Source organism: Mus pahari, chromosome 14, assembly GCF_900095145.1.
Source record: "Mus pahari chromosome 14, PAHARI_EIJ_v1.1, whole genome shotgun sequence".
In the NCBI taxonomy this organism is placed as follows: Eukaryota; Metazoa; Chordata; class Mammalia; order Rodentia; family Muridae; genus Mus; species Mus pahari.
Genome location: NC_034603.1, coordinates 42,617,969 through 42,640,664, shown reverse-complemented (window position 1 = coordinate 42,640,664; position 22,696 = coordinate 42,617,969). Strand labels below are relative to the sequence as shown.

Genomic DNA, 22,696 nt, shown 5'->3' with positions numbered 1-22,696 from the left:
AGCAGCTGACTTTACAGTACAGCCTTGGTTTTGGAGCTATATGCATAGGTGGCCCAGTGGCCCATTTTCTTACCTGGGACTCCTCTTCCATGAAACCTTCATGTTGCATATCATCATATTCACCACCTTCCCCATCACTTTCATCACCTTCATCCAGAATCCACTCAGCCTGGTAACTGGATGTTCCCTTGGGGACCTTCTTTACCACCCTGGACCGTGGCTTCAGTAAGTCTTTAAAAGCACAAACAATTTTTAGTATTCTCACCTATGCAGGCACTACTACCAACATGAAAAACAGCAGCTACGGAAGAGATTTCTTCCAAATTTAACTCAGCTGCCTCACATTTAACGACAAAACCACAGCTAAATAAACCTTGCAGCAGGCCTAATGTCGTTTATCATTTAAAGAGACAAGCCCGGGGTGATCTCCAGAGGAAACGGCTGTGCTCAGTGTTTGCTTAGTGCGGCCATTCCGTATTTGAACTTCAGTCACTTCCTCATCCAGGCTATAAGCATGTGACCACCTACCATGTAAAGAGCATACAGAATTAAAGTCAGGAGAGTGACATGCTTGCTACCACTGACCGTCTGCCTCATCCAGCTCCTCTTCAGTGGGCCAGGTTTGCTCTCCTTCCATAGGATCTGGAATAACCTCTGTTTGTAAAGTCTCCCGTTGATCGGGGTCTGCCTTCATCAGAACCTTAAGGTCTTCTTCCATGTCAGCAGCAGCATCTGTAACACAAACCTAAGAGCCAAAAGCAGGTAAGAGTCTACCAGAGAATCACTTTCCAAATGTCCATCGCCTAGCACTCGCTCTGCTCTCCTAACTTGTGAGGTTGTAACTAATCTTGACACTCTCCTGTTTATTACCTTAATCAAGGTACTCTCTTCAGAACAGTGGTGAGCACCTTTTAACAGTCAGAGGAAGGCTGACCTCTGTAAAGTTCGAGGCAAGCCTTGTCTAAGCCACTGCTACATATTGAGGTCCAGCCTTTTAAAAGTTCAAAGAAAGCCAGAAGTCCAAGTGTGGTGGACACTGCTTTAATTCATTCCACCCCATCACTAGATGTACGTTCTAAGTCCTAAGTCCCAACATAACCCCTTCAGCTCTGAACTAAGTCATTCATCCCTTCCACACGCTTGGCTAACTCTGATCTCTCCTGTGCAGCTAGCTAGTGTACTCTGAATTTCCACGGCAGGGATTAAAGGTGTGTGCCACCATACCTGGCTCAACTACTGTAATTTTTAAATTCACAACTATTTGGATTTTTTCCTAATTCAAACTAAGTTCTGAGACAAGAGGCCACGTCTGCCAACTTTGCAAAGTATGTAGAAAGCACCAGATAGGGCTGGAGCGATGGCTCAGTGGTTAAGAGCATCGACTGCTCTTCCAAAGGTCCTGAATTCAAATCCCAGCAACCACATGGTGGCTCACAACCATCCATAACGAAATCTGATGCCCTCTTCTGGAATGTCTAAAGACAGCTACAGTGTTCTTACATATAATAAATAAATAAATCTTAAAAAAAAAAAAAAAAAAAAAAAAAAAGACCAGATAAATACACTTAACCAGCATGTGTCTGAATGTCTGTTGCCCAACATTTCAAACTCGCAGCAGTCTCCTCACTGGTGTCAGCATGCAAACTATCTGCTTTGAAAATTTAAAAACCAGGGTGGGCCCATAAGGTATGAGAGAACCAGACCTTGCACACCAGTGATAGACCGCTCTCCAGCATACAAAAATAAATTCAGTAAAAAAGCTGAAAACCACCGTGGGCAAAAAATGTAGGCAAGTAGTGGAGGGCTGGCTTGGCCGGGGTTCGACCCCCCCCCCCAGAAATGAAATCCCCAATCTCACCTCCATTGCCATGTTTGGTTTCTTCTGGGATTTAATCACTCTAGGATTTAAAGGGAACGGATCCACAGGCGCATCTATTTGATTCATTTGGAAATCACCGTGTCCAACGATATGCAGCAAGCTATTGACATTAAGAGTCCTCCCACGAACATAGCCTGAGATTTTCAAGGTGCCCACTAAGTCACTCTCCTCACTAGGCACGAAGTCAGCAACATGGGCAAACAAGTAAGCTCGCCGATCCCGAAAAGCAAGATGCCGTTGCTTCTGGTTAGCCAACTGTCGAAGTAACATCCCTGACTCCTGCTGTGTGTCTAGTAGCAGAAGTTTGTCTTCAGGGAAGCGTTTCTCCACTATTTTACTTAGCTTCTTTCTGGCATCTATTTGTTTCTTTGGTGGGAAGCCAGAAAGGCCCTGGACAACTAGTGCTGAAAGAAGACAGAAGAGCTTAGGAACTCATTGTTTAACTACTTGAAAATTCCTTTCCAGTTCCCAAACAACCCAGCTGTCAGTTCTGCTGTGATCCCAGAGCTCACTGGGAACCGCAACACTGAGCTAACAAAGAAATTTCACTACGAGTGTTAGCGTTCTACTCCCCCACCTGGCACAGGACAGCCCAGAGAAAGACCCACTTTAATAACATAAAACCATGGGTGCTACCCAGAAGACAGGGCAGCTCGTCCCTGTAAGGTCAAGGCCAATCTGGTCCACAGGACCAGTTCCAGGATAGTCAGGGCTACCCAAGAGAAACTCTTTTTGTCTCATAAATAAATAAGATATGAAGATGTTTAATCTGGACAAGTACAACCCACACCAGCAGAATATAACCCATTGATTTACTCCCAAACTAAATCTGAAACACTGTGCCGGAATGACCAGACCAGAGCTGGTTTCTTTGCTGGTGTCCAATACAGCACACTTACTATAGGTGGGAAGGCCCTGAGCAAAAAGGCAAGACAGGCAATAATCCCCAGTGCTGTCCCAGCCTTCTAGTGGGTCCAGGAGGAACAGGATGGTATCAGCGACTTTAGCCATGTCTAACAGAGTATGCAGATCCCCTGTATACAAAAGACACCATTTAAGAGAGAGAGAGAGAGAGAGAGAGAGAGAGAGAGAGAGAGAGAGAGAGAGAGAGAGGAGTTAGCACATTATATTCAAGAGATAGAACTAAAACACAACGAGAGAAAAGTATCGGACACTCTAACCTGGGCTTGCATATGTGAAAAACCATCGATGTTTCAAGCTAGGGCATAGAAGCATAAAACTATGGGTGCTTCCCCGTTCACTCAAATGCACCGTCCCCAAGTCTTCATTCTGAAGCAGTTTAAATGCCTCCGGAAGGGAGATCCTGCTGTGCAGAGGCACCACCAGCACCTGATGTGGAGGCCCATCCTTGCTGCCCAGCTGCCTCTTCTCTGCCAGAACCTAGGAACATAAAGATTCAAGAATACCTCAATCATTTGCTTCACTATTACACCTTCAAAACTACAGATGCTGTAACCCCAGGGCAGAACTACTCCCCTTTCTGTTGCTTTGTAAAAGTACCACGATAAATTTATGTAACATAAAAATGAGAAAAGATCAGAGCAGCCAGGTGTGGTGGCCCAAGCCTTTAAACTGAACACTCAGAAGGCAAAGGCAGGAGGATCTCTGAGTTCTAGGCCAGCCTGGGCTACACAGTGAGATCCTTTGTTTAAAATCATCATCTGCAAAAGAGCAAGCCCGCATAAATGGCGGTAACAACCAAGGACCAAGCATTCTCTTGTTAAAAGCCACGTGTATGGATGTGCTGTCAGGGGGCCTGGCTGGGCCTCATTCTAAAATGGACAGGGCCTGAAGGTACTCTGGGTTTACCTCCATTTTCGTCCCATTTCCGTATCCCATTTTCTAGCTTGAGACTTTACCAACCTTGCCGGGCAGTGGTGGCGCACACCTTTAATCCTAGCACTTGTGAGGCAGAGGCAGGTGGATTTCTGAGTTCGTGGCCAGCCTGGTCTACAGAGTAAGTTCCAGGACAGCCAGGGCTACACAGAGAAACCCTGTCTCGAAAAACCAAAATAAAAAACCCAAAACAACAACAACAACAACAACAACAAAAACCCCCCAAAACAGAGACTTTACGAATCTCAAGCCATAAGCTCCCCACCCCCGCTTCTACTCACGGTCTCCCTCTTTTGCTTTCGGAGCTGGCTGGCGCGATGCCTCTGATCTACTCGGCTGAGCTGCCTCTTCAGCTTCTTGCAGAGGATTTTCGGTCCTACCCGGCCTGGAAGGCAGATCGGAAGTGGCTGCTCTTCTCCTCTCCGTCAGATCAACCAACAAGGCCCTCCCTGAGCTGCTTAAGAAGAGCCTCTGGCAGGGGTGCCAAGTCTGGTCTCCGTGTGGGCACGGGTCCCGGCTAAACAGCCCCTCTCGCTCCCGTCTACTCACCTTTGCTGTCCCGTCGTGCGGACCCGCCGCCGTGGTGCCGCCCGCCTTTATGAGCTTTATTCTGCTGCTTCAGCGGCCCGGAGCGGTGAGCCGCCATCCTACAGCCCACGTGTGCACCAAGTGAGCACTGCTTCCGGGCGGACCGGCGCGTTTCCGGCCCGGGGACGGACTTCGGGCTCAGCGCTCCCGCGACCTCTCGCGAGGTTCTTTTGCTTTCAGCCTGCGAGCGCTGGGTACTGAGTGTCCGCGGAGACGTCGTGGTGGCTCTTCCCACGCTGCAGTTCTCTGCTGAGAGCTGGAGGATGCCGGCAGGAGTCTCCCGGCTCCGGCTCTGGATTAGGAGGTCTATTTCGCGCCAATCTTCCCATTCTTGCACGCTCCAGTTGCATCACGTGGGAAGAAGTCTTCTCACGTAGACTATGGCACGCCGCTCTCTCCGGTCCCAGTGAATTGTATAAAGGGGTGACATTTGCACCTCAGTGTCCTTTCCTTTCCTCTGTTACTCTTAATTTCCAACGCGAGCCACTTAGAAGGGGCTCGTGTCACCGGCTCTGGAATGTCTCTTATTCCAACTCGTGCCCGCCTCTTCCCACAAATCTGCAAGATGAACCAAAGCGGACGTCGGCGTCCCGGAGAGGAGCGAAGGCTTCCCCTCGCGCTCGGGCACGAGTTCTTAGTGGCTCGCGGTCGGGTCCTTGCTTTCCTCCTGCAAGCTCTGCGACCGAGCCGCTAGCAGGCCACGGGATCCGGAGGAGTGACCACAGTGACCCAGAGCCGAGACCCTGGCTCCCTATAGCTCCTCTCCGAGGGGCCAGAAGTCGGGAGCGGTCACGGCGGTAGAGGTTTGCCCAGACGCAAGCACATTCCCCAAGTCCGCCCGCCGCGCCGCGCCTGGCGAGAGGCTGACTTCCCAGCGCTCACAATGCGGGTTCGCGCCCTCGGGGCGGGAGCCGGCCGGTCGCCATGACAACCGTCCCCGCAGCGCGCGCCCGGGCCCGACGCCCCCAGGCGTCCGCACCCGCCCTGACCCCCCTCCCTCCCCAGTCGCGGCGCACACACCCCCTCCCTGCTGGCGGTGGGAAGGGGCCGGGCCTGCTGCCTGACGTCTGCGGGGCTCGGAAGATGGCTGCGGAGCTGAGCGGCGGGCAGTGGCTGCGGCGGCTGCAGGCGGGGAGTGCAGCGGGCGGGGGCTCCGCCTCGCGCGTGGGGCGCTGAGTCGGGAGGCGCGGAGGCGGTGAGGGCGCACGGGGGGTTCGGGGGGACCGCTCGGTGCCGCCTGCCCGCCACCTGCCGCACCATGGGCAGCGCAGAGGACGCGGTCAAAGAAAAGCTGCTGTGGAACGTGAAAAAGGAGGTACGGTCCGGGGCAAGGTCTCAGGGGGGTCGCACCCCTCCCGCGCTGGCCCAGGAGCAGGGAGGTGGCGGCACCCACGCGCGCGGCCGCCAGCCCACCGTGCCAGGCGGGGGCGGGGTCCTGTGCGGGCCGCGCCCCACGCCCCTCTCTGCGTGTCCGGGACAGCGCCCTCGGCCAGGGTCAGGCTTGCGCTCTGGGGCTTGTTTGCTCCACGGTGCTCCGGCTCCCCGCCCTGTGACGGCAGCCGCGCGGGGAGACCGCGATCGGGGGAGGGGTGGCGGCGATTGCTGGAGAACCCGAGTTGCCCATTCATTGCGGGTACTGCCCGGGGAGGGGGCGGGGTCCCCACGGGCCTCCTGGAGGCGGCGAGCCGCAGTTCTAGGGGCTTCGCCTTCCCGTGTCCATCCAACACACCGCCCTCTTGTATTCCCCCCCCCCCCGGGCATGTGAGTCGTGGCTGCCTGAGGGTTCGCTGCACACCTCAACGTTTCTCCCTCCACGCCCACCTCCTTACCCAGGAACCCGGGTATTTTTAAGAATGGTTTTTAAGACTCAGATTAATTTTGCCCTTTTGAGGGAAATCCTTCAGAAACAAGAGTTTCTCTCCACTAATTCCCTTTACCTTGAGGCTGCTTAGAAGCTCATTTCAATTTCGGGGGTTGGGGGGGGGCTGCTTATAAGATGACTCACCAGCTTGTGAGGGAGCCTGCAGTGTAGATGAGATGAGTGAGGCCTCCCTCCTCAGCCTGCCTCTGTAGCTGGGTCTACCAGGTGTGAACTATGGAAGGCAAAAAAAACAACCAAACAAAAACCCAACAAACTGTCTGCTTGTTCACCGTTTTGTTTCCAGAGCCTGGCACACTGGTAGGCACTCTATTTAGTAAATATAGCTGCTGACCATGGAAACTGGGGTTTGGTGAGATAGTCTTGAATAGTCCAGACTTATCCAGACTTACTTCTGTGTGAACTTGAGTAAAGTTACTTAAACTCAAGTCTTGGTTTCCTAGTTTCTTTTTAAAATAGGATAATACTGTTTCTCTCACATACATAAATGTATCATATTTTTTCATGCACCCTTGGAGTTTAATGGTTTGAGAAGACTCTGCACTCACTCTGCATTAACCCTGACCTGGCTTCTGTGCCCTAACTGTTCCCTTCCTTCTTTTTTTTTTTTTTTTTTAAAGATTTATTTATTATATGTAAGTACACTGTAGCTGTCTTCAGACACTTCCAAAGAGGGAGTCAGATCTCGTTAAGGATGGTTGTGAGCCACCATGTGGTTGCTGGGATTTGAACTCTGCACCTTTGGAAGAGCAGTCGGGTGCTCTTACCTGCAGAGCCATCTCACCAGCCCTGTTCCCTTCCTTCTTGACATCACCTTTCCAGCTTGCGTGAACAGCTTCGCTGTGCTTTTGCTGTGAAGTGGCCAAGTGAGGGATTCATAGGCCAGGGTTTTTTCAAAATAGTCTTAAGCTCCAGTTTGGTCACCAAAGAAAAGTGAAATCAAAGTGATTACCCCCAGAAAGAAAGCAATATGAAACCAAGGGACGCGGGACACAGGTGAACAGAAACTACGGGCAATATGAAACCAAGAGACGCGGGGACACAGGTGAACAGAAACTACGGGCATGTCGTTACGTTTTTAAGGCCCAAATTTGAGAATTGATTGGGTATGTAAGGAAATACTTTTGAGAACATGATTTTCTTTCTTTCTTTCTTTCTTTCTTTTTTTCTTTTCTTTTTGGTTTTTCGAGACAGGGTTTCTCTGTGTAGCCCTGGCTGTCCTGGAACTCACTTTGTAGTCCAGGCTGGCCTCGAACTNAGAAATCCGCCTGTCTCTGCCTCCCAAGTGCTGAGATTAAAGGCTTGGGCCACCACGCCTGGCTGAGAACATGATTTTCTTCCCACTATTTAAAGACCCTGTTTCAAGAATGTTTCCTTGGAAAACTGAATTTGTGCTGCAGTGATGTATCTTCCTGGCAAAGGCTGACCTGCTCTGAACTCCACATAGTTCCCCTTTTAGTGCTTGGTTTACAGAAAGTGCTATAAGAAGAGACAGTTGAGAACTAGAGGCAAGACTCTCCTCACAGAGGACCTCTGGACTAATCCTAAAATCATCAGTAGGTCTTCCTAACCTCTCCAGCTGCTTCAGATACCTGTTGACCCTTAGCCCTGGGTTCCTGCAAAGACTCCCTGGGAAGTAATTGAAGGTTTTAACAGCTTGGAGTGCAAAAATCGATCCAGTCGATCTTCATTTACCTAACCACTAACCATGAGCCCTTCCTTCCAACAGGGAGAACCTTCCAGGTTCTTCCTTCCTCCCTAGCCCTTAGGTACTCTGCCAGTCTTCATGTTAAGAGATGACCTTGGCCTTGTGTGGTGGTGTATATGTTTAATCCCTTTGGGTCCCTATGATACCCAGGCCAACCAGGGTTTATATAATGAGACCGACCTTGAAAGTAAATAAATAGGTAATAAGGCGAAAGAAGACCAAACTGACCAGGAGCCGGGGTGTCATCAGGACACTGCATCCTGTCCAAAGGATGACAGCCAAAGGTTAATGTGGAGCAAATGCCTAATTTCAAAAAATAAAAGAGAAAACACTGGAGAGCCTGCTCTGTGCTTAAGAGCTCTGGCTGCACTTCCAAGTTTGATTCCCAGAAGTCACATGACAGCTAACAACTGTTAGCTCTAGTTCCAAGGGAGCCAGTGAGCTTTTCTAGCCTCTGCAGATATCACATAAATGTTGTGCACAGACATCCATGCAAGCAAAATACCCATTCACATAAAGTAAAGATAAATAAATCCTTTAAAAGGTAAGGACTGTCTCTGCTCGTGGCTTATTCTGTAGGATGTTATACTGGGGTTGAGGAGAGCCATCTCTGACTCCCAGTGGTAGTATCTGTCCCCTGGCAGATTCCCCCATGGAATTTGGCACAGTGTTAAGAGCAACTAGAACCTCGTTCCGTTGATGGAAGTGCAAATTGCTATAGCCACTTGGAGAACATTTTGGCAGTATTACTAGACACTAAAGCAGAATATATGCATCAGAAATTCCTTGCCTAGAAATATAAATTTTTGAAAGCCAGCACATATGTTCACCAGAAGATATGTCCAGATGTTCATATGATTCATAACAACCCCAAGCTGGTACGGCCCTAAATGCCAGTTGATTGTGGTATTGTCACGCAATTGAGAATGAACAGTCTATATTCCCAACAGACACAACAAACAAATCTCACAGTCAGTCAAGCAAGCAAAAGAAACAACTCACAAAATACTCCATACCGTTATTCCATTAATTCTTTTTTAGGTGCATAACTAACATAAGAACCCAGAGGTTGGGCCTGGCATCTTAGGCCTATACTCTCAGCTCCTCAGAAAGCAGACAAAAGAGGAATGAATGGGTTATAGAGTAAATTCCAGGTTAGCTTAGGGAATTTAGTAAGATCCTGTCTCAAAAAAATAAAAGAGGTCTTGGTGGCTCATTCCTTTGAGCACAGCAATCAAAAGGCAGAGAGGCAGATCTCTGAGTTCAAGACTAGCCTTGTCTAGATAGTGAGTTCTAGACCAAGCAAGGCTACATTGTGAGACCCTGCCTCAAAACAACAATAACAAAAAGGTCTGAAAGAAAATAGAAAAATAGTTCAGTTTTGTTTTCGGGCCCAGCATGCACACGGTTCAGTTACCACTACAAAAAGAAAAAAGAAGAAGGGAAAAAAAGATAGTGGGTGCTTGAGTACTCTCAGAAAAAGTGGAGACTGGAGGGGAAGATAATAAAACAAGGTACTTGGGCAAATAGGTTCTATATTCTATTTCATTTGTTGTTTAAGACAGAGTGGCCTAGCCCAAACTAGCCTTATACTTGCTGGGTAGCCTAGACTGGCCTTGGCCTTGAATTCTTCTTTTAACTTTACTGGGGTGTGTGTGTGTGTTCGTGTGCATGCGCACGTGCTCTCATGCTTGACTGCACATCCTCATGTGCATACTTCTGTGGGTCAGAGGACATTTTGTAGAGTCTAGTCTCTTTTTCCTCTTTTATTTGGGTTCTGGGAATTGAACTCTGGTCATCAGGCTTGCTCAGAAGAACTTTTACCTGCTGAGTCATCTAGCCAGCCTGGGCCTTGAACTCTTGATCCTCTTGCCTCCATCTCCCACCAGTATCCAGTAGAATAACTCACTAAGCCTGTGAGAGTATCACAGAAGCCCTTTTTTATATGATTAAGGAATAATAATAAATAGTAAGAACACCTTTTTTGTGACCCTAGTGATTAAACCTGGGGACCTTGAATGTCAGTCAAGCGCTCAACTGTAGAAGACATCCCCATCCTCTAAGTGCCTTTTGGGAGTTGAGATGGTCTCACTCTGTAGTTCAGGCTCTGTCACACACTGTGTATCAGGTTAGCCGCTCACTGAAACCCTAAAACATCAGAGTTTTAGGACCTAGCTAGAGCAAATGAGAGTCAGTGAGACATGGATGGACCACCTCTAGCCTCAGAAAAGGAGGGGCCCATTGTACTAGACTGTCCTGAAGGAGAGTGTGTTACCAGAAGCCCTTCTCCAGCCGAGTAAGGATGAACAAATACCCTCCATCCTTAGTTTCTAGACCGGAGGACCCTTTTGTCTGAACTGGACCTTCCACACTGATTGGCTGGTAGGTTTGACATCTCTTAGTTTCCTCTCCAAAAAGCTTGGGGCAGATGATGCTAAGGAGCATTTGTCTCCCCACCCCACTTCCATCTTTGTCATCTCTGCCAGTACCTAAAAACCATGGTCAAAGAAAGCCAAGCTATTTGCCTTTCCCTAGGCCTGTTCTGTTGCTGAATTTTTTTGTTTTCTTTTAGTGCTAAGAATTGAATCTAGAGCCTTATGTATCCACAACATGCCTGACCACTGAGCTGTACTCTCAAACCCCATGATTAAAAATGCTAAGGAGAAAAAAATGCTAAGGAGAAAAATTAAAAATAATAATGCGAGCCAGAGGGTGTAACCCAGTGTCAGAGGGTTTGCCCTGAGTTTGAGCAGTAGCCCAGCAAGAATAAATTAAAATAATGGAGATTCCCATTTTTTCCACAGGTGAAACAAATCATGGAGGAGGCTGTCACCAGGAAATTCGTGCATGAAGATAGCAGCCACATCATTGCTCTGTGTGGTGAGTGAATGCTTCACAGGGATGGGGTACATGCTTGGGATTGAGCGCTTGGTCCCCGGACATAGGAAAGATGAGTCTCTGGGTGTAGTAACTGTCAAATATGAATGCAAGTCCCAACCAATCCAAACCCTCTTGAAGTCTATGTGAGCCCCACCCCAGACCTACTGAATCAGAGGCTTTAGGTTGCAAGAATCTGTGTATTTTAGTATCCTAGGACAACCGTTTCCAAATTTCAGTAGCACCAGAATTCACCTGAAAGTATGTTTAAAACATTTATAGTTGTGTCATACCTGGTACCCCAAGTCTGTGATCCTGGCTATTTAAAAGGCTGAAGCTGGAAGATCAAAAGTTCAAGGCTTGTCTTATCTGTGGAGTATCCGGGGTTAACCTGGGCAACTCAGTGAGACCTTGCTTCAAATAAAAAAATAGAGAGAGGTGGCTAAAGCAGTTAAGAAGCCTGGCTGCTCAGCAGGGTGTCCTGGCACTCAGGAGGCAGAGGCAAGTGGATCTTTAGGAGTTTGAGGCCAGGCTGGTCTACAGAGCAAGTTTCAGAACAGCCAGGGCTCCACGGACAAACCCTGTCTCAAAAGAAACAAAACAAAAAATCCTGGCTGCTCTTCCAGAGGACCTAGGTTTGATCCCCAAACCTACACGGTTGCTCACAACAGTCTGTAACATCAGAATCCAGAGGATCCAACACCCTCTTGTGAAGTCTCAGCATCACAGAACAAAACATTCCTGGTCCCTGCCTAGGTGTTTCTGGTTCTGGTTGGTCTGGAGTGGCCTGAGACTCTGGATTTCTTCCATGCTCACAGAGGAAGCTTGGGTACTGTCCCAGGACACCATGTTGAGAACCTTGTCCTGAGTGCTTTGGATTTCGGAACCACCGGTCTTATCTGTCCCTTTCCCTCTGGGGAAGGATTGGCCCTTTAGGATGATTTCCTGTGCTTTTTGGCTGCCACATCTTTCAGTTGCTCCATTCTCCTGATTCCCCGTGCACTTGGTTAGATGTAAAAGCAAGAGCATAGCAAGGAGGAACAGCAGAGCCTCGGGCTGTGGAGCCGGGCTGCATGATGGGGAGGCCCCAGACCTTTGCCTTTGTAAGGAAAAGCTAGAGCTACACGAACTTGGCCATCCCCTAACACCCGCTAAGGTGGGAAAGGCCCCAGAGCCTAGCGCGTGCTAGTAGTTTCACACTCTGAAGAAATGCCTTATGTTTTATTTTGTTTTTACGTTATATTTCGTGTGGTATGTGTAGGCACATGGATGGACTATGTGTGGCACCTGTGTGGGGTTCAGAGGACAGTTGTTGGGAGTCTGGTATCTCTTTCCAGTGTGTGATCAACCATCAACACCAGGTCGCCAGGCTTGGCATCAAGCCTCTTACTGGCCCTGCTTTTGGCAACGGTGAGAGACAGAGCTGCCTTTCCCATAGGTTCAGCAACATGCCAACTGGTGTTCTCTATGCAGCAGGGTGGCAGGGACAAGGTAGACAGTCTCTGCCCCAGAAACATAAATCCTGCTAAGAGGCAGGCAGACAGGGAAAAAAAAAAAAAACCTGTGAAAAAAGATTTATTGTGATAATATGTAACAAAAGATCTATGGAGGGAAGAAACCATTCTAGAGGGAGTTAGAGTGGTTGGGAGAGGCAGCCAGTAGGCAGAGGCTGTTTGGCACAGGGTTTTGAAAAGTAGCGTTCTGCATAATACTTAAATGTTCCCTCCCTCCCTCCCTCCCTCCCTCCCTCCCTTTTCACCCTCCATACCTCCCCCCCCCCAACTCTCTTTGCCTCCTTCTTCCTCTACCTATCCTTGGCTGGCCTTGAACTCCCTCAGGTTCTTGGTCCTCCCTCGAAATTACCAGTCCCGCAAGCATGCACCAGCACGCCGTGCCCCTCCGTCACGAGTTTGATGTCTCCCCTAGCATGCTCTTGTAAAATTAGAGCAGCATTCCTGGGCATGATGGCATGTGCCTTTAATCCATCACTGGAGAGGCAGAGGCAAGTGTGTATCTTGGAGTTTGAGGCTAGCCTGGTCTACAAAGTGACTCCACGATAGAGAAACCCTGCCTCAAAAACCAGAAAGTAAAAAAGTTAAATAAAATTAGAGCAGTGGTCTCCACCTGAAATTTCTGCGGGGATGGAGTTTATGTCTGTAAGCATGGCTAGAGTTCGAGAGCAGAAAATCTCCTGTCCTTTGGGTGCGGAGGCTCAGGCTAGGCTGTCTTAGCAGTCCCACCGTCTCCCTTTTGGGTGAGTTTCCCCAGTTCTCTCCTATGATCCATCCATCTGCAGCCTGCTTTTACCTCTTCTTCTTCATACAACCCGTGCTCTGGGAGAGAGAAAAGAAAAAGCCCCCAGTGTCATTAGCCTAGAAGCATATTAGAATTCTGGCAAATTTGTCAAAGCGCACACTGAGGAAAGCTACCTACCGACCGCATAGTGAGAACAGCTTGTGCATGGGTGCTGTGTGTGGGTAACCAGGGGAGAAGAAGGGAAGAGGGCTGGCGGTGGGAGGCCAGCAGGAGGAGAGCATTGAGTAGTCCACATTCAGGCTCTCGAGATGAGAAGCACCCACCAGCTCTCCTGCAGCCGTGGGACTCCTGTTGAGATCTCAGAGCTCTTTCATCTTGGCAGACCACACTAAAGAAGAGCAAGCTTCCTTCGAGCCATTTCAGTGATTGTAGTAGGCAAAACAAAGCCTTCAAGTCTCCAGGGTTTTAAACAGGGTCCAGAAGCAGGAGGACTCGTGTTCTGCTGGTCCTCCGAGGTTCCTAGGAGTCACAAATGCAAACATAAATGCGACGGGATCAGAGAAAATGTTTGCAAGAGAAGCTGTGTCAGGCTGAAGTCCATGTGAAGTGTCAGCCCTGATTGAGTTGCCACAGGAATTCAGGCCCAGGCTTTGCCTGGCCTCCAAGAATTTTGTGTGTATTGGTGTGTTAGCGTTTTTTTGTGGGTTGTTTGTAGGTGTGGGTGGAGGGCAGAGATCAACCTCAGATACTGATCTCCGGGGCCACACACCTTGTTTGTGGGGGACGGGGTCTCTTCACGAGGACCCAGAGCTTACTGATGAAGCTAGGTTGGCTGGCCAGCAGACCCCAGATGGAGCCATCTCCCCAGCTGGATCTGGGCTTCCTTTCCTCTCTCTGTCTTGTATTTTGGAGACTTATGCGTGCATGCATGTGGCAGGAAGGTGGTTATTTGTTTGTTTTTGAGATAGGCCTTCACTATGGAGCCCTAACTGGCCTGAATCTCATAGCGAAGACTAGCCTCAAACTAATTCTCTTCCAGCTTCTACCTCCCAAGTGCTGGAACTAATTGCATGGACCACCACAACCATCTAATTTAGTGACTTTTTATGAAATTCACATCAACCCAGATTCCGTATTTTAAAATCAAGCATCCTGAGCTGGCACGAGGACTCAGTCTTGCCGTGTAAAGCTGATGACCTGCGTTCAGTCTTCAGAACCTGGTAGAAGGAGAGAAGTGACTGCATTTGTCCTCTGATCCCCCATGTGTTCTATGACATGCATGTGCTCAAACTCAAACATCACATATACACAAAATAATAAATAAGTGTGACTTATAAAAAATGAAATTCAACATTCTGATAATACAACACAGAGATATACTAGTTTGATACATGCTGAGGAATGAAAGAAGTCCTTGTTTTCTGTAATTAAACTGTTGTGTTTCTGTAAGAGCAGAAAACATTGTACCGTATAAACAAGGAGGTTCATAACACACAGGAATCTTAGATCTGAAATTCAGTACCACAGGCAGCATTGCTGGTGTGGTATGATGTGTGCACAAGGCTGTTGAGAACCAAAGTTGTGGTGGAATGGTGGCTGCAGCACCCGTGAATGCCACCAGGAATCCTTATATGCTTGCTTGTATTTACATTTCCTTATTATGTGGGCAGGACACATGTGCCATGGTGGCAAGGTCTGTGTTAGTCAGGGTTCTCTAGAGAAACAGAACCGATGAATGAACACATGTGTTTGTGTGTGTGTGTGTGTGTGTGTGTGTGAGAAGATGGATGGATGGATGGATGGATGGATGGATGGATGGATGGATGGATGGATGGGGATGGGGGCATTTACTAGAGTGGCTACAGGCTGTGTCCAACAATAGCTGTCTATTAGCAGAAAGCCCAAGAGTCTAATAGGTGTTCAGTCCATGGGGCTGTATATCTCAACTGTTCTTCAGAATCCCAAAGCCGCAGGCTCCAGTGTCAGTAAAGGACTGGACGGGCCAGGAACACCGAGAGCAGGCAGGCAAAGCGCAAAAGCTTCCTCCTTCCATGCCCTCTATAGAGCCACGAGAAGGTGTGGCTCAGATTTAAGGTGGATCTTCCTACCTCTGAAGGTCAGATTAAACATCAGTCTTCCAGCCAGGTGGTGGTGGGCCTGCTGTACCGAGTGAGTTCCAGGACAGCCAGGGCTACACAGAGAAACCCTGTCTATAAAAACCAATGTGGAGGGGCGGGGGAGAAGAAAAGGAAACAATCCCTCACAGGTGTACCTAGCCACTTGGGTTTTAGTTAATCCCAGATATAGTCAAGTTGACAACCAGGAACAGCCATCACAGGGTGGACAGAGAGCAACTTGGGTAAGTTGGTTCTTTTTTTCTACCATATGAGGCCTGGGGATCAAACTGAGATAGGCCTGGTGTAAGCACCCTTACCTATGAGCCATCTTGCAGCCCAAAACATTTGATTTTGAATTAATTTTGATCATTACATGTCTTATTATTCCCAGAGGTTTTGTGACACCCTCCCACATTCACTCATGCACCCCATACAAGGTCACATCCCTCAAACAGCCTACACGAGGTTACATCTTACAGTTTACAGTTTAAAAATTTGTCACCGCACATTTAGGAGCTGAGGTCCACAGCATGACAAAGGAGGACCCAGCTTATGGTTTCTTAGGGTTGCTGTAGGAGATGGCTCAGTGGCTAAGAGTATTGGCTGCTCTACCTAGAGGACCTGGGTTCAATTCCCAGTACCCACATGGCAGCTCACAACTTTCTTTAACTCCAGTTCCAGGTGATCTGACACCCTCACACAGACTTACATGTAGGCAAAACACTAATGCACATAAAATAAAGTAATCTAAAAAAATATTTTAAAAAATTTAGGGTGCATATATTTAAGCTGGAAATAAAACCTTCCAAGAGGAAAAAAAAAATGGAACCAAACTTTCTGTATTAAAACCTGGCTATGGGCAAACTTTAGAAAGTTATGAGCAAACTTTGATTCCTGTTACTCAAGGCTTGAAGTGGGACTCTGGAGCAGGCTTCACAAGACTGTCAAAGAAAGGTACATTTGTTTATAGTGCTGTCCAGAAACCACTCAGGCCCTGCACATAGGAACCTTCCTTGTTAAGATGAATGTGTGAGGCCAGGCAGTGTTGGCGCACGCCTTTAATCCCAGCACTTGGGAGGCAGAGGCAGGAGGATTTCTGAGTTCCAGGCCAGCCTGGTCTACAGAGCNAGTTCCAGGACAGCCAGGGCTATATAGAGAAACCCTGTCTCGATAAACCAAAAAAAAAAAAAAAAAAAAAGATGGATGTGTGAAGTAGATGCAAATCCCAACATCTACTCAGGTGGAGGTGGGAACACCAGGAGCTCAAAGCCAGCCTCAGTAATATAGAGGTTTGGAGGCCAGTCTGAGCTACATGGGCCCTGTCTCCAAACCAGCTTCCTTGTGAGGGCAACCCTGGGAGCTAGGGAGGGGTCTTGTCCAGGTGCTGTCTTACTCCTCGATACCTCTGTACCCTGTACCAGAGCTTCAGTCCCCCTGAGATTATCTGTCATGCTAGGCTAGGATGGAGCTTGGAGATCAGACTCAAAACCACCATCACAGGAGAAAAGGAAACCTTTGACTTCCCCTTTTAGGCTTCCAAGTTTTGTCAGGAAGGACCACAGTATGGTCCTTGCTTTGTGGTTTTGAGGAGGGTAGGGGTAGGAGTTTGTATGGTTAGGCTACTGAGAACTTCAGATGTCAGAGCTCTGTCCCTGAGCTAGTTAAGAGCATTGGCTGCTCTTTTTTTCTTTCTTTCTTTCTTTCTTTCTTTCTTTCTTTCTTTCTTTCTTTCTTTCTTTCTTTCTTTCTTTCTAGATCTATTTATTCATTTATTTTATATGAATACACTACAGCTGTCTTCAGACACACCAGAGAGGGCATTGGGTCCCATTACAGATGGTTGTAAGCCACCATGTGGTTGCTGGGAATTGAACTCAGGACCTCTGGGAGAGCAGTCAGTGCTCTTAACCGCTGAGCCATCTCACCAGCTTCCAAGCATTAGCTGCTCTTGTAGTTTGATTCCCAACACCCACATCAGGTCAGGTAGTTCACAAACCATGTGTAGCTCCAGTTCCAAGGGATCCAACCCCTTCTTCTGGCCTGTCACATGCACATGTTCATATGCGTGCACACACATATACACACATAATTAAAAAGAATAACCTTTTTAAAAAGAAGGGGTATGGAGACGGCTCAGCAGGTAAAAACCCTTGCCACTCAAGGGTGTGAGCTTGACAACCAGTTCAATCCCCAGGAAAGGGGTGAGAACTGGGCTTACAAGGCTGTCCTCTGACCTTCATACATGTTCGCATGCACAACACACACACACACACACATTTAATTTAATTAAAAAAAAAAAGAGTTTAGGGGGGCTGGAGAGATGGCTCAGCGGTTAAGAGCACTGACTGCTCTTCCAGAGGTTCTGAGTTCAAATCCCAGCAACCACATGATGGCTCACAACCATCTGTAACGAGATCTGATGCCCTCCTCTGGTGTGTCTGAAGACAGCTAGAGTGCACTTATATATAATAATAAAGAAAGAAAAAAATCTTAAAAAACAACAACAAAAAAAAAAAGAGTTTAAAGCCTGTCTGGAAGATGGCTTCATGGGTAAAACTGCTCACTGCCAAACCTTATGACCTGAGTTCTATCCCTAGAAGCCACATGGTAGAAGGAAATGACCTCCACTACCCCTGGCCCCACATGGTAGATTGTACATGTGCACGTTGGTAAACATGCATGTTCACACACACACACACACACACACATACACACACTAAATAAGTGATTTAAAACATTTTAAAGCCAGGTGGTTTGTGGCACATGCCTTTAGTCCCAGCACTCAGGAGATAGAGGCAGGCAGGCTTCTCTGAGTTCAAGGCCAGCCTGGTCTACAGGGAGAATTCCAGGACCGCCATGGTTACACAGAGAGACACGAAGACTTCCTGCTGGGCGGGAGCTCAGAGTATACTTGCTTAGCATGTCTGAGAGTCTGAGTCCTATCTCTAGTTGAATCAAACAACGCTTTATATTTGTATTTTCTCTGTGGCTTTGCCAACATTTCTTCTACCTCCCAGCCTTTACCCCCGTTGATTGGCATCTCCTGCCACCTCCTTCCATGGTGGGAGGAAGGTGCTCTTAACATGTATAAACAGAACACTCAGAGCCAGCAGCAAACAGCAAGTTATCTCAAGTTGTGCCCTGAACATCGATCTGAAATATAATGTATGTGCATAGTTCTCTTACCATCAACTGATCTGAGGTCATTGAAGCATCATCCCTTGAAACTATGTTTCTCTGAACCTGACTTCCCTCTACAACAGTATCTTTCTAGTTGAGTACTAGGATTTTTTTTTTTTTTTTTTTAAATAAGGCCCCACTGAGTATCCATGGCTGGCCTGAAACTCAATATATAGACTAGGCTAACTTTAAAGTCAAAGATCTGCCTGCTTCTGCCTGGGATAAAAGGTGTGCACCACCATGCATGGCCCTAGATTGAATTGTTTCTGGGGTTTTTTGGTGTGGTGTGTGTGTGTGTGTGTGTGTGTGTGTGTGTGTGTGTGTAGCTGGGGGTTGAACCTTGATCTTGAGGCAGGCTAGACAAGCATCTACCTCAGAGCTCTACCCTCAGCCCTGTGGATCTTACTTTTAACCTTAGGTGGCCCAGAGAGGATTTTGACTTTGAAGAGCAGGTCTCACACCAGCTGCTAGGCATTGTGGGTGGGGCCGGGCCAGCCTGTCTTCTCAACCAGCTGCTTTCCTGGCCGACCTGAGGGTTGCCTGAGGCTGAGTTGTACTGGGAAGTGGGGGTGGAGCCTGGAACTGGGAATAACAGTTTATTAGCCAGCTCCCTGTTGCTAAGCAGCTGTCATTAGCCAGTTAGGTCTCCCCTGCGGTGAGTGAGCTCCTTTGGGGAATGGCAAAGAGATACTAATAAGCCAGAGAGCAGCAGGTGCTGGAAGGAGGTTGCATCCCACCCAGGATAGATACTGCAGCCAGAGATGCTGCTGCACGGTTCCAATTCAGACTCCAGGCGGTTGCTAGCTAGCCTGACTCTTTTTCAGCAAAAGGGACTCTTTCCCTCCTGCATCCAATGAATAGCTATTCTCAGACTATCTATCTTTTGCTTTCCATCCAGAAATGAACAAGTTGGGTAGCTTTTCAGCTATGGTAAGGAAAGAAGGCAGACGTCCAAAACAACTGGTTTCTTTCCTCCTGTGCTAGGACATAGCCAAGGTCATGCGGTTGGGTCCAGTGATGAGACTTTGGAGCCAGATGGACCAAGGTTTGCATGCTGTTCATGTCTAACCCATAGCCAGTTAGTTATCTATTTTCTTCTCTGAGCCTGCCCCCAGCAGGTAAATTCCAGCACTGGGAGAGCTCCTCAGGGCTAGGGGTGGGTGGTTAGCTCAGTGATCAGGCTCTAGAGATGAAAAACTTAAAAAGAGCCATGTAAGCAAAGCATGTAACATGGTGTCCAGTGACATCTTGTTCTCGAACTGTCTCTGGAAACCTTCCTCAGAAATAATCCAGCGTTCCTAGGAGCCCATGTTCTGGCAATCTGAGGAAATCTGAAATCTGGGAACACAATCAGGAAGGAAATGAATCATACTGAGTAATTGATAATAGGGTTGGACATTATGATACATTTTTAATCCTGGTACTCAGATTGGGGAGGCATAAACAGGAGAACTACTGTAAATTTGAGGCCATCCTGGTCAACATGAGTTCTAGGTTATCCAAAGTAATATAGCAAGTCTTTGGTTCCAAAAAAAGGGGGAAAAGTCGTTATTATTGTTCATTAAAGGTATGTATATTTGGGTCAAGAGTCTAAAAGTTGCCCTGTCTTGAAAGACCAAAACAAAAAAAAAAAAAAAAAAGGAGTCTAAAAGTTACCTCAAATAATTCAAAGATAAAGCTGGTCGTGGTGGCACACACCTTTAATCCCAGCACTCAGAAGGCAGAGGCAGGCGGATCTAAGTTCAAAGCCAGCCTGGACTACAGAGTGAAGTCCAGGACAGCCAGCTAGGATAACACAGAGAACCCTTAATCAATCAATCAAAAAAACCAAAACCCTATCTCAATAAATAAAATTCTCTGTGTAGCCCTGGCTGTCCTGGAACTCACTCTGTAGACCAGGCTGGCCTCGAACTCAGAAATCCACCTGCCTCTGCCTCCCAGTGCGGGATTAAAGGAGGCTGTGTCTCTTGTCACTGGGAAGCTACATTGTCCTTTTAGGGCAAGGCAAATGAACACCTGTGGCCTGGTTCTCATTTCTCACCTCTATTCCAGAAAGTCCGACCAGTTCTTTCTCCTCCTCATCAAATCTATAGGGGAATGTTGCTGTCTTATCTGGGGAGTTGAGCAAAGCTGAGGGCCCCAGAGTTGAAGTAAAGTCAGTATCACCTTGTAAGATGAGAGAAAAGTGTCCCAAACATAGTGAGAATATTCACTGTGAGTGCAGGCTGTCATTACTAAACGCAGAGCAGAAATGGGTAATCAGAGACCTGAGGCGTAGAATGAGAGGGAGCTGGGGAAAGAGAGGCCCGTGGTACCCGAGGGAAGCCTTTCTGTTGCTCCTGCTTCACCTGCAGCAAAGCTCCAACTTGTGGCAGTTTCAGAGTTCCACTGTGAGCTTCCTCCTCTCTTCCCCTCCCCTGCCAGCCAGCTAGCACCTCCACTGTCACAGGCCTGGACCAGTCCTGCAAAACTCTGCTCTGGGTGTTGCCCCCACAGCTCCAGGACCAGGTTGTGGAGGACTGCTTTACCCACACTCTCCTCCCTCAGGTTCTCCATGGCAACTACAACCCAACTTCCCCACTGCACAGATGGCATTGGGGAGAAAGGTGAAACTGAGCCAGAGGTGGTGTGCCTGCTTCTTGCCACACTTACCTTCCTCCCATCCACAACTCCTCCTGGTCCTGCCCTGCTGTGCTAATTGTGAGTGCTGGATCCCTCTGCTAGCACAACTGGGGAGTCCTCTGAAGGCCATTTAGTAAGTGCCACAGTTGCCAGGACTTTTAACTGCTGAGCAGAGATGGAAATACAAATGTATATGCACCTGAGTCACAAGGTGGACTTGTAGACCTTTCTGACGTCTTCCCTGTTACTGAGGGCCCTTTCCCAACCACTGTATTAGCTTCAGTTCATTTGTGTGAGCCCCTGAGACTCAGGCTTGTCATAGCATGTAAAATTGTTTCTCTGCCAGGCTCGGGTTACCTGCTGCAGATCAAAGCTGGTACTGGCTAAGCGTGAGGAAGGAAACCATTTGCTGCAGGAGCTGGGGATCGAGTGGCTAGGTAGTATGGACAAAGTAAGCATCTGGGGTTGATTCTCTCCCAGATTGGAGAGGGTCTCCAGCATCACCTCACACTGGGAACCCTTGGTGGTCACCTACTCTGTTGTTATCATCATCTTGAGCTGATTTACCTGCTTCTGAAATCAAAGCTATATGAAAGGAGCATCCCTTTCCATGCAGCATTCACGTCCCCCTCCCCGACACACAGCACCTTTTCAAGGTGCTAGAGTTAAATTTAGCCATGCTTCTGCCTCTCTGAGCTTTCCTGTCAGCGTGATGGGATGGATGACAGTGGAGAAGGTTCTCTGGGATCATTTGACCAAACCCTAAGAGGCGCCAGAAGATGATGACAGACAGGGGTGGGGTGGGGGGTCACACTCGTTAAGTCCTGTCTCAATAACTCTGCTTCTGTCCTTTTTTATCTCTGTTTTTCCAGCTCTGTTTTAATGTATTTGTCAAAGCCTTTCTATGTTGAGATTTACTGACTAGGGCATGTTTTTCTCATATGAAATAAGCCAAAAGATGTCAGGGTTGTCACCTAATGGTAGATCCACATGGTACCGGGATTCACTGAGGCAGAGGGTCCTGCGGCCTCCACGGCTGAGTGCCCAGGGCTCAGACAGCTCACTTTGAAGGGGAATGGCCGTACAGCTTGGTGTTTCAGTCCTGTGGTTACCTGCATAGCCTCTGTAGTAGTGTAGTGCTCTGGTGGCTGGTTTCAGGCAGTGAGGCCCTGGAGTTGCCTGATGTCCTTGGGTCTGAGGAGGTCACACAGGTCTTTATGAGGGCTCACAGTGCCTTACTCAGTCTGTCTGTAAAAGGCCTTCTCTGGGGAGCAAATTCAGAACAAGTTAGGATCATGTTTGGGTTTGGTCTCTACTCAAATCCCTCAGAGCATGGGGCCCGCGAGACGGCTCGGCAGGTAAAGGGACTTGCTGCCAAGTTTGAGTCTGACTCCTGCAAGTCATCCTCTGACCCCCACACATATGAAATAAGTATAAAAGAAACTTTTTTTGGAGACAGGTTCTTGCTACTTGGCCCTGGCTGGCCTTGAACTCAGTATGTAGACGAGGCTGGTCTTCGGTCAGAGATTTTTGCCTGCTTGGCTTCTTGAATGCTGGGATTAAAGCATGTACCACCATGTTGGGCATGATTAACCAGAAAAAAAGTTCTTTTTTTGGAGTCTGAACCCTCTTAAAAGTTGAAAGCAATTGATTCTTTACTGTGGGCAGGAGGGTACTTGAGCATTGTAACACAGAACAGAAATTCACATAGATATACATACATAATACACATC

At 48.0% G+C, this 22,696-nt stretch overlaps 2 protein-coding genes across 4 annotated transcripts in view; one reads left to right on the top strand and one right to left on the bottom strand.

The window, feature by feature from the left end:
- The window catches only part of Tsr1 (TSR1 ribosome maturation factor), an 11,330-nt gene extending 6,914 nt beyond the window's left edge, over positions 1–4,416 (bottom strand). The window contains exons 1-7 of one of the 2 annotated variants that reach the window (XM_029545909.1): positions 4,286–4,416; positions 4,018–4,121; positions 3,061–3,280; positions 2,779–2,913; positions 1,859–2,283; positions 586–745; positions 74–231 (exon numbers count right to left, since the gene is read on the bottom strand). In XM_029545909.1, the coding sequence (XP_029401769.1) occupies positions 74–231; positions 586–745; positions 1,859–2,283; positions 2,779–2,913; positions 3,061–3,280; positions 4,018–4,121; positions 4,286–4,382 (1,299 nt within the window). In that variant the 5' untranslated portion in view covers positions 4,383–4,416. The remainder of the gene's footprint in view (positions 1–73; positions 232–585; positions 746–1,858; positions 2,284–2,778; positions 2,914–3,060; positions 3,281–4,017; positions 4,122–4,285) is intronic. The other variant, XM_021212037.2, reaches the window with a different exon arrangement.
- Positions 4,417–5,534: 1,118 nt separating this feature from the next.
- Sgsm2 (small G protein signaling modulator 2) overlaps positions 5,535–22,696 on the top strand; it is a 41,234-nt gene continuing 24,072 nt past the window's right edge. The window contains exons 1-2 of one of the 2 annotated variants that reach the window (XM_021212642.2): positions 5,535–5,639; positions 10,716–10,791. In XM_021212642.2, the coding sequence (XP_021068301.1) occupies positions 5,583–5,639; positions 10,716–10,791 (133 nt within the window). In that variant the 5' untranslated portion in view covers positions 5,535–5,582. The remainder of the gene's footprint in view (positions 5,640–10,715; positions 10,792–22,696) is intronic. The other variant, XM_021212641.2, reaches the window with a different exon arrangement.